The 12808-nt window shown below is 38.8% G+C and overlaps 1 protein-coding gene across 1 annotated transcript in view; it reads left to right on the top strand.

Annotated features, from left to right (window-relative positions):
- LOC121509493 (MARVEL domain-containing protein 2-like) overlaps positions 1-12808 on the top strand; it is a 58700-nt gene that overhangs the window by 44401 nt on the left and 1491 nt on the right. The window contains exons 12-14 of the mRNA XM_041786917.1: positions 188-292; positions 5499-5670; positions 12705-12746. Coding sequence (XP_041642851.1) covers positions 188-292; positions 5499-5670; positions 12705-12746 — 319 coding nt within the window. The remainder of the gene's footprint in view (positions 1-187; positions 293-5498; positions 5671-12704; positions 12747-12808) is intronic.

Genomic DNA, 12808 nt, shown 5'->3' with positions numbered 1-12808 from the left:
ACCAGTTTGGCTTTTAGTGCATTAAAGGAATTGAAAAAAATTATCATGTTTGAGGGAGAAGGGTTTTCCAGGTTAATTGAGGGGGGAGGGCACTAGCATGTGCAGCGTCATGTTAATGTGAAGCATCCTCTGTGGAGGTGTTGGCTTAAAGACTGCAGTAAAAAGCTGTGAATGTTTGATTTTGCAGAGACTCGGACATCAGCAGCTCCGTGGGCGTGCTGAAGCCCAGACTGAGGGACTATGACCCCGGTGTAGAGTCTGGAGACGACCTGGATGAGGAGGATTTCAGTGTGTGAGTAAACTTAGACCATTCAATAGTCAGAGATATTGATAGTGAGGAGAGCTGTCTTTTAGGCCAGGGATGCACGATATTAGATTTTTCCTGATATTTCCAAACTCATTTTCACATTTTTGCCTTTTTGATTGTGAAGAACTCCTAGTGTTTCCTGTGCATTTGCTGATATTTAAGGCTGATATATGACATGCGATTACTTTTAGGTTTGATATACCAGTTGTAAATATCAGCAGAAATGTTCATATCTGCTGATGCTGGTGTTTGTTATTTAAAGTTTTTCTCCATTGGTTTGGCTCATTTCCTGAAACAAAATTACATTCTCAAAATAATATGGAAAAACCTCCAAACCACTTGGCAATTGTTCACAACAGAATAGAATTTCTCCTTCATTTCATCAAATTGCAAATGTCTTAGTACATGTCTCAATGTCTTTGTACATCTTTGCAAATGATTAGCTACAGATAGCCTGCATTTAGCACAATTTCCAAGTGAATAGATCTTGTTGATCCAAACTGATTGTTGACTTCTCAGTCTAATGGTTGTTCTCTCCAAAACATATCAGCATCATTTCATTGTATAAGTCATTACATGCACAATAGTCTGTTCAATTGTCAAAATTAGGCAAGAACATGCTGTAAAACCATGAATACCATACACGAATATCTACAGTTGTTTTCCAATTGCTAAAACACAATTTTGCAAACTAGGCTGGTTTTATCAAAATACTTAACACAGTTCACAAAACCACACACCCAAACTACAAAATACCTCTTATATCATGCAAAATGAAGCACTGCAACCAAAACTACACATAGCATTATCAAAATCAAACTTTTGTACCAAATAGCACACACTTCATTCATGTTACCAGATTTTTGTTTAACCAACTACACACTGTTGGTCATAATGAAAAACACTCTCATCTTTAGTGTGCTTTGCCATAATACTAAAATAGTTCAAATTGCAGAAATTTCCTCAGATTGTTCACATGCACAGAAATATTTGCAGATACACACACGCTGTTGAAACATTCATTTTTCTATTTTTCACCAAACAAGTAAGTGCAACATATGCACAGCAGATATATTTACAGTGGAGTGAGCAAAAATATGCTCAGAAAAAAACAGTAACTTCAAAAATATATTGCAGTAAAAATGTGCAGAAAAAATATATAGAAAAGAAAAGAGGCAAGAAAAATGATTAGTTGATTGGTTGATGACATGATCAACTAAGGTTGCTCTGATTTCGTTTGAAAGTTGGTGTCTTCTTTGGCCATGAACTCCTCTACCAGCTCTACCCCTACCTCTCACTCTTCCTCCCCCTCTCATTCTCACCCTCCCTCTTCCTCTTCCTCTCACTGCAATGTCTTCTATTGTTGTAAAAAAAAACAGGTGCTCATCTGTGGTCTTTTTATAGTGCTTACTTCCTGATTGAAGTGGTAACAATTAGCCATTGAGGTGTTTGGCCAGGTGGCACATACACACGTGGACAAAATTGTTGGTACCCCTCTGTTAATGAAAGAAAAACCCAAAATGGTCACAGAAATAACTTAAATCTGACAAAAGTAATAATAAATAAAAATCAATGAAAATTAACCATTGAAAATCAGACATTGCTTTTGAACTGTGGTTCAACAGAATAATTTTAAAAACAAACTGATGAAACAGGCCTGGACAAAAATGATGGTACCCTTAGAAAAGATAGAAAATAATGTGACCATTGGGACATGTTCAACCAAGGTGTGTCCTCTAATTAGCCTCACAGGTGTCTACAAACTTGTAATCAGTCAGTCGGCCTGTTTAAGGGGTGACAAGTAGTCACTCTGGTGTTTGGTGACATGGTGTTGTTAGATTCCCAGTTTATACCCCTGTACAGGTGGTACTGGACCAGCTCTCCGTCCTTCAGGTAAGACTGTCAGCTATCATCCCTACCGGTATTACCGACAGAGGGAACTGACAGTGTTTAAGCTGGTGGCGAGGAGACTCGCCTAACCTCCTAACTGCCTTCTTCCTGACGTCTACCCTGCTTCCTCTAACACCGCACCCAGTCGAGTAGTCGTGGACTGAATACCAGCTTTAGACGCGCCAGTTGACGGCAGCTCTCCTCTTATGAATCTTGGCTCTTGGTACATGTGTTAGGAAAATGGTTTAGAGATTTATACAAAAAATCCCAAGGGTCTGTTAATTTCGTTGGCTAGAACAACCTATAGGAACCTTAGATGTAAGTTACACTAAACTTGTAGGATCAGTGGTCTCAGAGAACTATAAAAGACAAAGTCAATGTCCAAGCTTCATCTTTAAATGCAGAATAAGTAATTTATTGCAATTTAGCAGGTCAAAGCATAAAACTTAAAATCATAGAGTAGTTGGATAAGGTAGAACCTTATGATTAATCGAGAAATCAATAATAATATAAAAATTTGTAATTAAAAACCTTGTCCAGTGATCCAACTATTCATACCACCGCGCAAGGGTTGATGCTGAGTTGTAGTCCTTTAATATAGAAGACCGAGAGAAGGGCCTCCGGGCCGAGGCAGCCCCTCTTTTAGTCCACACCGAACTGCTGGCTTTAGATTGTTCCAAGATCTTATACAAAATCCTCAGAAATAATCCAAACTCCTTAAAGTCCTTTGTGGCTGGAGAGAAGAAAGAACTCTGTCCGAATTATAATCCACAGTTAGAGAGGATGGTTGATCACCCCGATTTGACACTCCTCAGGAAAATAATCCAACAGTGGAAATAGAGTCCTTGTCTATCAGTCTCTCCGTAACTCGGTCCCAAAATGTAGCAAATAGAATAACTGCAGAGAAGTGATCCTGTACTTCCTCTTACAGCCTCGATCTTGCTCCCAAGGTGTCCAGGGTAGAAGAATGGGGTCCTGTTCCGTTTTCTTATTTTTGTACCCAAATTCTCACTTCACATAATCATTTACATATTAGCTCACTTCTAGCCAATCTGCTGCCTATGGTCCGAGTTTTCGTTAATAAATTATTCATTTCTAACAGATTGTCTTATGACTTTAACTTCCCTTTTTACACTCAAGCATCACCCCTGGCCTACAGTTGAGCATGAATTATGGCTGGTCAGTACTTTCAAACAGGACGTGTTGAAACATGTCCCTAGTCTGTTAGGTGCTTTCCACACAGTGATAGAATCCCTTGGTACTTCCCATACAATGATTAATACCTCTAATACAGTGGTTATCTATCCTTTCAGATTACATTACACTTCACAACATGTATTACTTTCAAATACAGCATGCAGCGATTCAGCTTTTGATTCTCTGTGATACAGGCTCTATGTTACTTCTTACTAGGGGTAAGAAGGTGTCCTTACTATGGTGTCCTCAAACAGGGAATGATTCAACTTTACTTGACAGTGTGTACCACACTAAACATGGACCAGAGGAAGCGAAGGAGAGAGTTGTCTCAGGAGATTAGAGAGAAAATTCTAGACAAGCATGTTAAAGGTAAAGGCTATAAGACCATCTCCAAGCAGCTTGATGTTCCTGTGACTACAGTTGCACACATTATTCAGAAATTTAAGATCCACGGGACTGTAGCCAACCTCCCTGGACGTGGCCGCAGGAGGAAAATTGATGACAAATCGAAGAGACAGATAATACGAATGGTAACAAAAGAGCCCAGAACAACCTCCAAAGACATTAAAGGTCAACTCCAAGGTCAAGGTATATCAGTGTCAGATCGCACCATCCGTCGTTGTTTGAGCCAAAGTGGACTTCATGGGAGACGACCAAGGAGGACACCACTGTTGAAAACAAATCATAAAAAAGCCAGACTGGAATTTGCCAAACTGCATGGTGACAAGCCACAAAGCTTCTGAAAGAATGTCCTATGGACAGACAAGACAAAACTGGAACTTTTTGGCAAGGCACATCAGCTCTATGTTGACAGACGCCAAAATGAAGCACACCAAGAAAAGAACACTGTCCCTACTGTGAAACATGGAGGAGGCTCTGTTATGTTCTGGGGCTGCTTTGCTGCAACTGGCACAGGGTGTCTTGAATCTGTGCTGGGTACAATGAAATCTCAAGACTATCAAGGTATTCTAGAGAGAAATGTGCTGCCCAGTGTCAGAAAGCTTGGTCTCAGTCGCAGGTCATGGGTCTTGCAACAGGATAATGACTCAAAACACAGCTAAAAACACCCAAGAATGGCTAAGAGCAAAACATTGGACTATTCTGAAGTGGCCTTCTATGAGCCCTAATCTAAATCCTATTGAGCATCTGTGGAAGGAGCTGAAACATGCCGTCTGGAGAGGGCACCCTTCAAACCTGAGACAACTGGAGCAGTTTGCTCATGAGGAGTGGGCCAAAATATCTGCTGAGAGGTGCAGAAGTCTCACTGAAAGTTACAAAATAGTTTGATTGCAGTGATTGCCTCAAAAGGTTGTGCAACAAAATATTAAGTTAAGGGTACCATCATTTTTGTCCAGGCCCATTTCATCAGTTTGTTTTTTAAAATAATTCTGTTGAACCACAATTCAAAAGTAATGTCTGATATTCATTGGTTAATTTTCATTGTTTTTTTATTTATTATCACTTGGCAGTATGTGTGATGTCAAACCTTGGAGGCTACTCTTACCGTGAAATCCTATTTTTTTTTTTTGTTGTTGTTTTTTCAGTTTTATACACAGTTGCACTCTGTTGGCTAGACAAAAAATAACTAGAAAAGCACTTGGAGAGCACAGACCTCCACCATTAGCCCTATCTCCCAATAGTGAAGAACCCTTCAAAAAACTCCTGGATCCGCTCCCATGTGCCCCCCACCAGAAATGAGCCAAAGCAATTGAGAAGGATCTTTGCACTTTTGGTGGCACTGACTATTTATATAGGAAAGGAATTTAGTTTTGAAGCATGAGTCAACAGTTTTGGGAGAGATATAAGAGTGAGCTATGGTGTTGTGCTGAACTTTAAGACTGTTTTGCCAAATGATCTTAGAGTTTTGAGAATGTAATTTCTGTTTCAAGAAATGAGCCAAACCAATGGAGAAAACTGTAAGGTATAATCTGCAGGTACCAGAATTGTGCCAATAAATTGGGCATTCCTGTTTGAGATGTGAGAGGAGGATCTCTGCTTGATGTAAATTTCGCTCTGAAAGTTCTTTAATTTTAGGGTTTTTACTTTTATTGTCTGATTACTGGAGGATTTCTAGAAGTGAACTAAACTGCTTTATCCCTCACAGTTTGTTTCCCTCCATCGTGGATGAACAAGAGCGCCTGAACTACAAACGAGAGTTTGATCGGGATCATCAGGAATACAAGACCCTGCAGGCCGAGCTGGACGCCATAAACCAGGACCTGGCCGATCTGGACCGAGAGCTGGACCGACACGCAGAGGGCAGCCCTCGGTTCCTGGTGAGTCTGACCTTCAGATAACAAGTCTGTCTGCTCATTGTTACAGGATTTTAAAGTAAAACTAAGAATAGATGACTAGGTGATGATCATCGTAGCCCCACTGATGATGATGTTTTAAATTCTGCCCAGTGACAGACTGGACATCTGGAAAAATATCAAGGAAAATACATGAAAATGCTTATAATGTTCATTTTCAAGTTAAAGTTTTAGTAAAGTTTACTTAAGCAGAAGCTTCTAGAGCACAGAGAGCTGCTCCTAATTAAGAAATTCTTTGAAAATCTGGTGAATAAGAACATTTTCTAAATCGTGGATCAGGATCCGTGTTAAGACACTGGTCGCAGGATCAGTTCTCAATCCACCATGGTTTGGTGTATGCCCCCCCATATTTCCTCTCCCTCATCAGCTGATCAGCTGTCGTATCAAAATAAAGGTCAGAAGACTTCAGTTATTCACATAATTTCTCAGCCCCTAAGGCTGACAGTTGTGGGGGCGTATCCTGAGTCGAGGCTCATCACAAATGATTATTTTCTACTTCACCAGTAATACAGACTGTCCCTGGTGAAAGTGCTGAAAGAGTTGCAACAAGTTAAGCCGTGTTTCCATCAGGGGGTCCGGTTTGATTCAGTTCAGTTTGGTATGGTTTGGTACGCTAAACCCCAAAATAGTTTGCGTTTCCACAGACACCCCTGCTCTCACTTGGGTGGGCGGGGCTGTAAAAGCATGTATGTAAAGTCACAGACATCACGAGTCAGCTGTTCCAGCTGCAGAGTTATAGAAAAGATGAGTGACAGAAATCAGTCGGGAATAAGCATTAAACAGCTTTATTTCAGCTGAAAGTGCTTTTAAAAAAATAACGACATCTTAATGATGTTAACCGCTGTCAGTACAGATCCTCAGCTGATGGAATACGTGTACAGAGACAGTTTAAGTCGTAACACTACGTTAATATGTGAATATATCTAGTCTAGAACAGTTTATACGACAAAATATGAAAGTTTAGAGCTGTACTGTGAGAATTCGCCGCATTCAAAATAAAGTTAAAGTTCAGCTGGTGTTAAAAATCAAGCTAGATTAAGTCAGAAATCCGGGGTGCGCTGATCTCGTTTTAAAATAGTCTGCAGCCTCAAGTTTTACAAGCCCGTTCAACAACCACAGAGCGATGTTTTCACAGGTTACCTAACGTAAGACGTAGATTAATAACTAGTTACTGATGAGAATGAACTGTTCAAAGGCTTCGTATTCACAAACTTCAGCATTAATTTAGTTTTTTATCCATCGCAGATGGATCAGTCTGATGTGAGCCTTCAGGCTCTGCTTTGGGTTCTTAAAATCATGCAGCTAAACGTCAAGAAACTTGATTTGTGGCCAGATACCAATATCCATAGACTAGGAAACAGTTTGGATCTCCTTCAAGTCCAAATATTTCCCATTTAGGCAGATATTAGTCCATTTTTCTCCCGTTTTCGCCCGCTTCTCACAGTAGACTTCCGTCTTTGAAGCCCGGAGGCGAGCAGCTGAGTCGCGCGCTGACGTGACGTCAGTGCAGCCATAGATATCTATAGAACACTAGATACGCCAGCGCGCTGTAGCAGCTCGCTAAGTGACGTGCCTACGTGGCGGCCATCTTGGTGGGGGCGACGTTCTCATTAAAGACAATGCATGTACATTGAAAATAAATCATAGCCTGCTCATTTCTCAACCGATTTTCATGCGGTTTGCTTTATGGTCAACGTCAAAACATGTGCTATTAATACAGAACATTTGATTAAAAACAAAAAAAAAAAACGGAAAGGGCTTTCTAGCCTACAATTTTAGTTATTTTACTCTTTAAGTCCAGAGGTCTGGGAATCTTTTATGTTAAGCCATTAAATATTTATAAATGTATATACATAGACATATAGTTGTATGTATAAAAATAGAAAGATAAAGATATATATATATATATATATATATATATATATATATATATATATATAAATTAAGTTTTTAGATCGAAAGATGTAATTGTAAAGGTAATCAAATAATCATTTATATTAATTTATTTGTCTCTCTCCCCTTCCTTATCCTTCTCTCTCTCTCTCTCTCTCTCTCTCTCTCTCTCTCTCTCTCTCTATATATATATATATATATATATATATATATATGTTTATAGAAAAAAACACACACTATGGAGATAGAATAGAATAGTTTATTGCCATTTGTACAAGTTAGAAACAGGTACACTGAAATTGTTGTGCACGTCACTGAGTAGATAGTAACACTTCACTTCACCTTGGACTTAAATATATAACTATACATATAACTATAACATATATAACTACTACTAGTAGCAGTAGTAGTACACCAACTACTACTGCTTATACTGGCACTGCTACTACAACTGGTAATACTATTACAAATGCTGGTACTACTTCTACGACTCTAAAGGCTTTTTATACTACTACTGCTGATGTACAACTATACTACAGCTACTATTAATCGTCTGGTATTTGGCTGTCAAGCTGCTAGCCTGCGTTAGTGTTTTGCTAGTAGCCATTTACTGAAGCTCTCAACAAGATTTAATAATGAAAAAAGAGCCAAAAACTATTTTTACCCATGAAAGGTTATTTCCATTTGCCTTGTTTCAAATGTACGCCGTAGTGTGCAACCGTATGCAGCACAATGTGCAGGCATCCTTGTTGTTTTAGTTTTTGTGCCATCTACAACCATGGAATGCCGCGACACTTTTGCCCCCACTAGCTTAGCCTCGCCATAGGCACGCAGCTCAAAGGGGCATGTCATATCTAGTCTCCTATATATATCTATGAGTGCAGCCCCTATTGTTGTGTGTGTAGCTCCACCTTTTTGGTACGGTTAGGTAAGATTGGCACCCCTACGGAAGGGTGCCGAAAAGTGGGACGGTACGGTTCGCTTTTTTGGGACCCTTTCTCTATGGAAACGACAAAAAAAGCGTGCCATCCCACACCGAACTGAACCCAACTGCTCGGTGGAAACAACCTAATAGAATGAAGTGTTGGATGTTTTAAATGGAACTACAGCACACCAAAGTGCGATTAAAGGGTATACGTTATGGAGGTTTTTTTTTTTTTTTTTAAGATTAATTTTTGGGCTTTTTATGCCTTTATTCCATAGAGGAGGACAGTGGATAGAGTCAGAAACGGGAGAGAGAGTGGAGAGAGACATGTGGCAAAGGGCCACAGGCCGGATTCTAACCCAGGCCGCCCGTGTATGTGGGTAGCGCCTTAGACCGCTAGGCTATCTGGGTGCCCCATGTTATGGAGTTTTGATACTCACAAGGGAATATTTAAACCAGTAAAAAGTCACTTTTGGGGAAGCACATAGCCTTATCGTCAGATAGAGTCCCGTGTTGGTTAAGTCCAGACTGTGGTTCCTAACTCACACCTCCTTCCCCCCCTCTTTCTCCCGTCTCTGTCCACTCTCCTTCTCTGTAAGTCTGAGTGATGTGGCCTAAATATCAAGGTGTTTTCTCTTGCCCTTTACGGTAATACTGTTATATCACAGTATGACAAAATTATAAAGGGATAATGCATTTAAATACATATTCACATGTTCCAACCCTCCTCCTCCCCCTAAAATAAACCTGTGAAGACAGACTGACCTCATGTCTGTTCACATTTTTCTAACTCCATTCAGAGTCTCTGCTGATGTGTGTAAGCTGCTATGGACTTGAGCATGTTTCCTTCACAATAAAAGCACTACTATAGACTTTTATTGTGAAGACTTTGACAGAAATGCCATAGCAGCAAGTTTACACTGCCAGAGTTCACAGCAACCTCTCTGACCTCCTTTAATGACACAGTCAGGATCTGTGACTCATCATGGACTTAAAATGAGAGTCATGAGTGAGAATACACCTTTGAACCATTGTTTTAGCCGTTACAACACGAATCTGAGCTCAAGACAACCAGAAACAAATACGGCTTGTACCAAAGCCCCAGACTGACAGAGAAGCTCTGAAAAGCAAACATACTTGCTGTTTATTACAGCCGCCATAATTTACTGTGCTTAATAACAAGCGTACAAGCTGCTTGTTATACTAGAGCAGGGTCATCAGACTCAATCAGTAAACTTGGGTCTAACCTGAGGGCCTAACTGGGTCAAAATTTCCTGTAGACTGTCAACCTCATCTTCACCAGTAACCACTTATAGGGAAAAAATTTAACATTTATGATAAATGATCTTGTGATTAGAAAAAATCAAAAGTTAAATTGCTGATTTTAACAGTTAAAGTACTAAATGAAATTCTAAATCATGAGTTTAAAAGGTGAAAATGTTGGATAAAATTCAAAAATATATTTTTTTAAATGTAAAAATAGGTGATACAATTGAAAACCATGAGTTTAAAAGGTCAAAAGTTGCAATAAAAAAAATTATAATTTTGAATGGAAAAGATCAATATTTGGGATTAAAAATTATATTTAAGGGTTGAAAAGGTCAGAAAAAATTCTCAATCAAGACTTTAGAAGGTGAAAATATGAGATAATATTAAAAATCAAGAGTTTTAAAGGTCAAAATATAGGATAAAATTCTAAATAATGAGTTTTTGTCAAAATATGAAGAAAAAAATTAAAATACTGAGTTATAAACACCCAAAGATGAGACAAAAATGTAAGATTTTTAATCAAAAAGGTTCATATTTTAAAATTCAAAATGAGGAGTTGAAAATGTCAAATGTACAGTTGAAACCAGAAGTTTACATACACTATATAAAAGGGCACATCAACTTATTTTTCTCACCGTCTAATATTAAATCAGATTAAACTTTTCCTGTTTTTGGTCAATTAGGATTATCAAAATTATTTCTATTTACTAAATGCCAGAATAATAAGAGAGATCATTTTTTAGACAATTTTTTATTATTTTCTTGAGAGTCAGAAGTTTACATACATTTCATTAGTATTTGGTAGCATTGCCTTTAAACTGTATGACTTGGGTCAAACATTTTGGATATGCTTCCACAAGCTTCTCACAATAGTTTGCAGGAATTTTGGCCCATTCCTCCTGGCAGAACTGGTGTAACTGAGCCAAGTTTGTAGGCCGCCTTGCTCGCACATGCCTTTTCAGCTCTGCCCATAAACTTTCAATGGGATTGAGATCAGGGCTTTGTGATGGCCACTCCAAAACATTGACTTTGTTATCCTTAAGCCACTTTGTAACCAGTTTGGCAGTATGCTTAGGGTCATTGTCCATTTGGAAAACTCATTTGCGCCCAAGCTTTAACTTCCTGGCTGATGTCTTGAGATGTTGCTTCAGTATTTCCACATAATGTTTTTTCCTCATGATGCCATCTATTTTGTGAAGTGCACCAGTCCCTCCTGCAGCAAAACAACCCCACAACATGATGCTGCCACCCCCATGTTTCACAGTTGGGATGGTGTTCTCAGGCTTGCAAGCTTCCCCCTTTTTTCTCCAAATATAACGATGGTCATTATGGCCAAAAAGTTAAATTTTAGTTTCGTCAGACCACAGAACATGTCTCCAAAAATTAAGGTCTTTGTCCCAGTGTGCATTTGCAAACTGTAATCTGGCTTTTTTATGTTTCTTTTGGAGTAATGGCTTCTTCCTGGGAGAGTGGCCTTTCAGCCCATTTCGGTACAGGACTCATTTGACTGTTGATAATGACACACTCTTACCAGCTTCAGCCAGCATCTTCACAAGGTCTTTAGCTTTTGTTCTTGGGTTGAGATGCACTTTTTGGACCGAAGCACGTTCATCTCTGGGACACAGAACCCGTCTCCTTCCTGAGCGGTATGATGGCTGGACATTCCCATAGTGTTTAAACTTGCGTATAATTGTTTGAACAGATGAACGTGGCTCCTTCAGGCATCTGGAAATTGCACCCAAGAATGAACCAGACTTGTGCCAGTCCACAATTTTCTTCCTGATATCTTGGCTGATTTCTTTTGATTTTCCCATGATGTTACACAAAGAAGCAGTGTGTTTCAGGTGTACCTTAAAATACATCCACAGGTGTGCCTCTAATTAACTCAAATGTTGTCAATAAACCTATCAGAGGCTTCTAAAGACATGACATCATCATCTGGGCTTTCCCAAATTGTTTAAAGGCATAGTAATCTTAGTGTATGTAAACTTCTGACTCTCAAGAAAATAATAAAAAATTGTCTAAAAAAATCATTTTCTCATTATTCTGGCATTTAGCAAATAGAAATAATTTTGGTAATCCTAATTGACCAAAAACAGGAAAAGTTTAATCTGATTTAATGTTAGACGGTGAGAAAAAAAAAGTTTTTGTGCTTTTTTATATAGTGTATGTAAACTTCTGGTTTCAACTGTAAGAAAAAATTCAAATTCACAAGTTTAAAACATCAAAATATGACTTAAAAATTAAAACTGTGAATCTAAATTGTCAAAATATGAGATAAAAGTCAAAATCATGATTTCAAAAGGTCAAAATGTGATTTAAAAAGTCAAAAACAAAACTTTAAGTCAAAATTGTGAGATGCAAATTAGAAAATATGAAATGAAAATACAAATTTCTTTTCCCATATTCCTGACTTTTTATCAAATTATTTTAAATCTTCTCTTTCTAATTCTTATGACTTAAAAATGATATTTTCAATCATCAGGGTTAAGTTTACATTGTTATACTGGAGGAAATGTGCAGACCCTCATACTGGTGGGCCAGTTATAATAAAAATATGAAATGATCTGATGGGTCAGGTATAACTGCACCACTGGCCAGATTTGGCCCCCATGCCTTGAGTTTGACACCCCTGTACTAGAACTAAACATGCAAACTGACTCTGACTGGGCTGTTGTCCGTCACGTATCCCTCCATGCCAGTGGTAGCAGTGGTTTTAACTCAGAGGCACTACAACACATGCATATAAAGCAGAGATGAGGGTGCTGCAGAAATCTGACCAGTTTACCACCCACCACTACTTCTCTGCAATGAAGACAAGAGCCCCAAAATCAATCTTTAGTAAATGAGCAGTTCGGTTTTGGGATGAGTGATGAAATATTCCACCTCTGTCTCTCTGATCTGTCATCAGGATGCCATGGATGAGTACACCAGACTGAAGAGTCTCAAAAAGGTAAGCCTTCAACTTTTTTCCTGCAAGGATTTTGCCTGAAAAATTGGTTGTGCAACAACCTG

Source organism: Cheilinus undulatus, linkage group 5, assembly GCF_018320785.1.
Source record: "Cheilinus undulatus linkage group 5, ASM1832078v1, whole genome shotgun sequence".
Classification (NCBI taxonomy): domain Eukaryota; kingdom Metazoa; phylum Chordata; class Actinopteri; order Labriformes; family Labridae; genus Cheilinus; species Cheilinus undulatus.
Note: the sequence above shows the minus strand (reverse complement) of the source record. Positions and strands in the feature narration are given on the sequence as shown.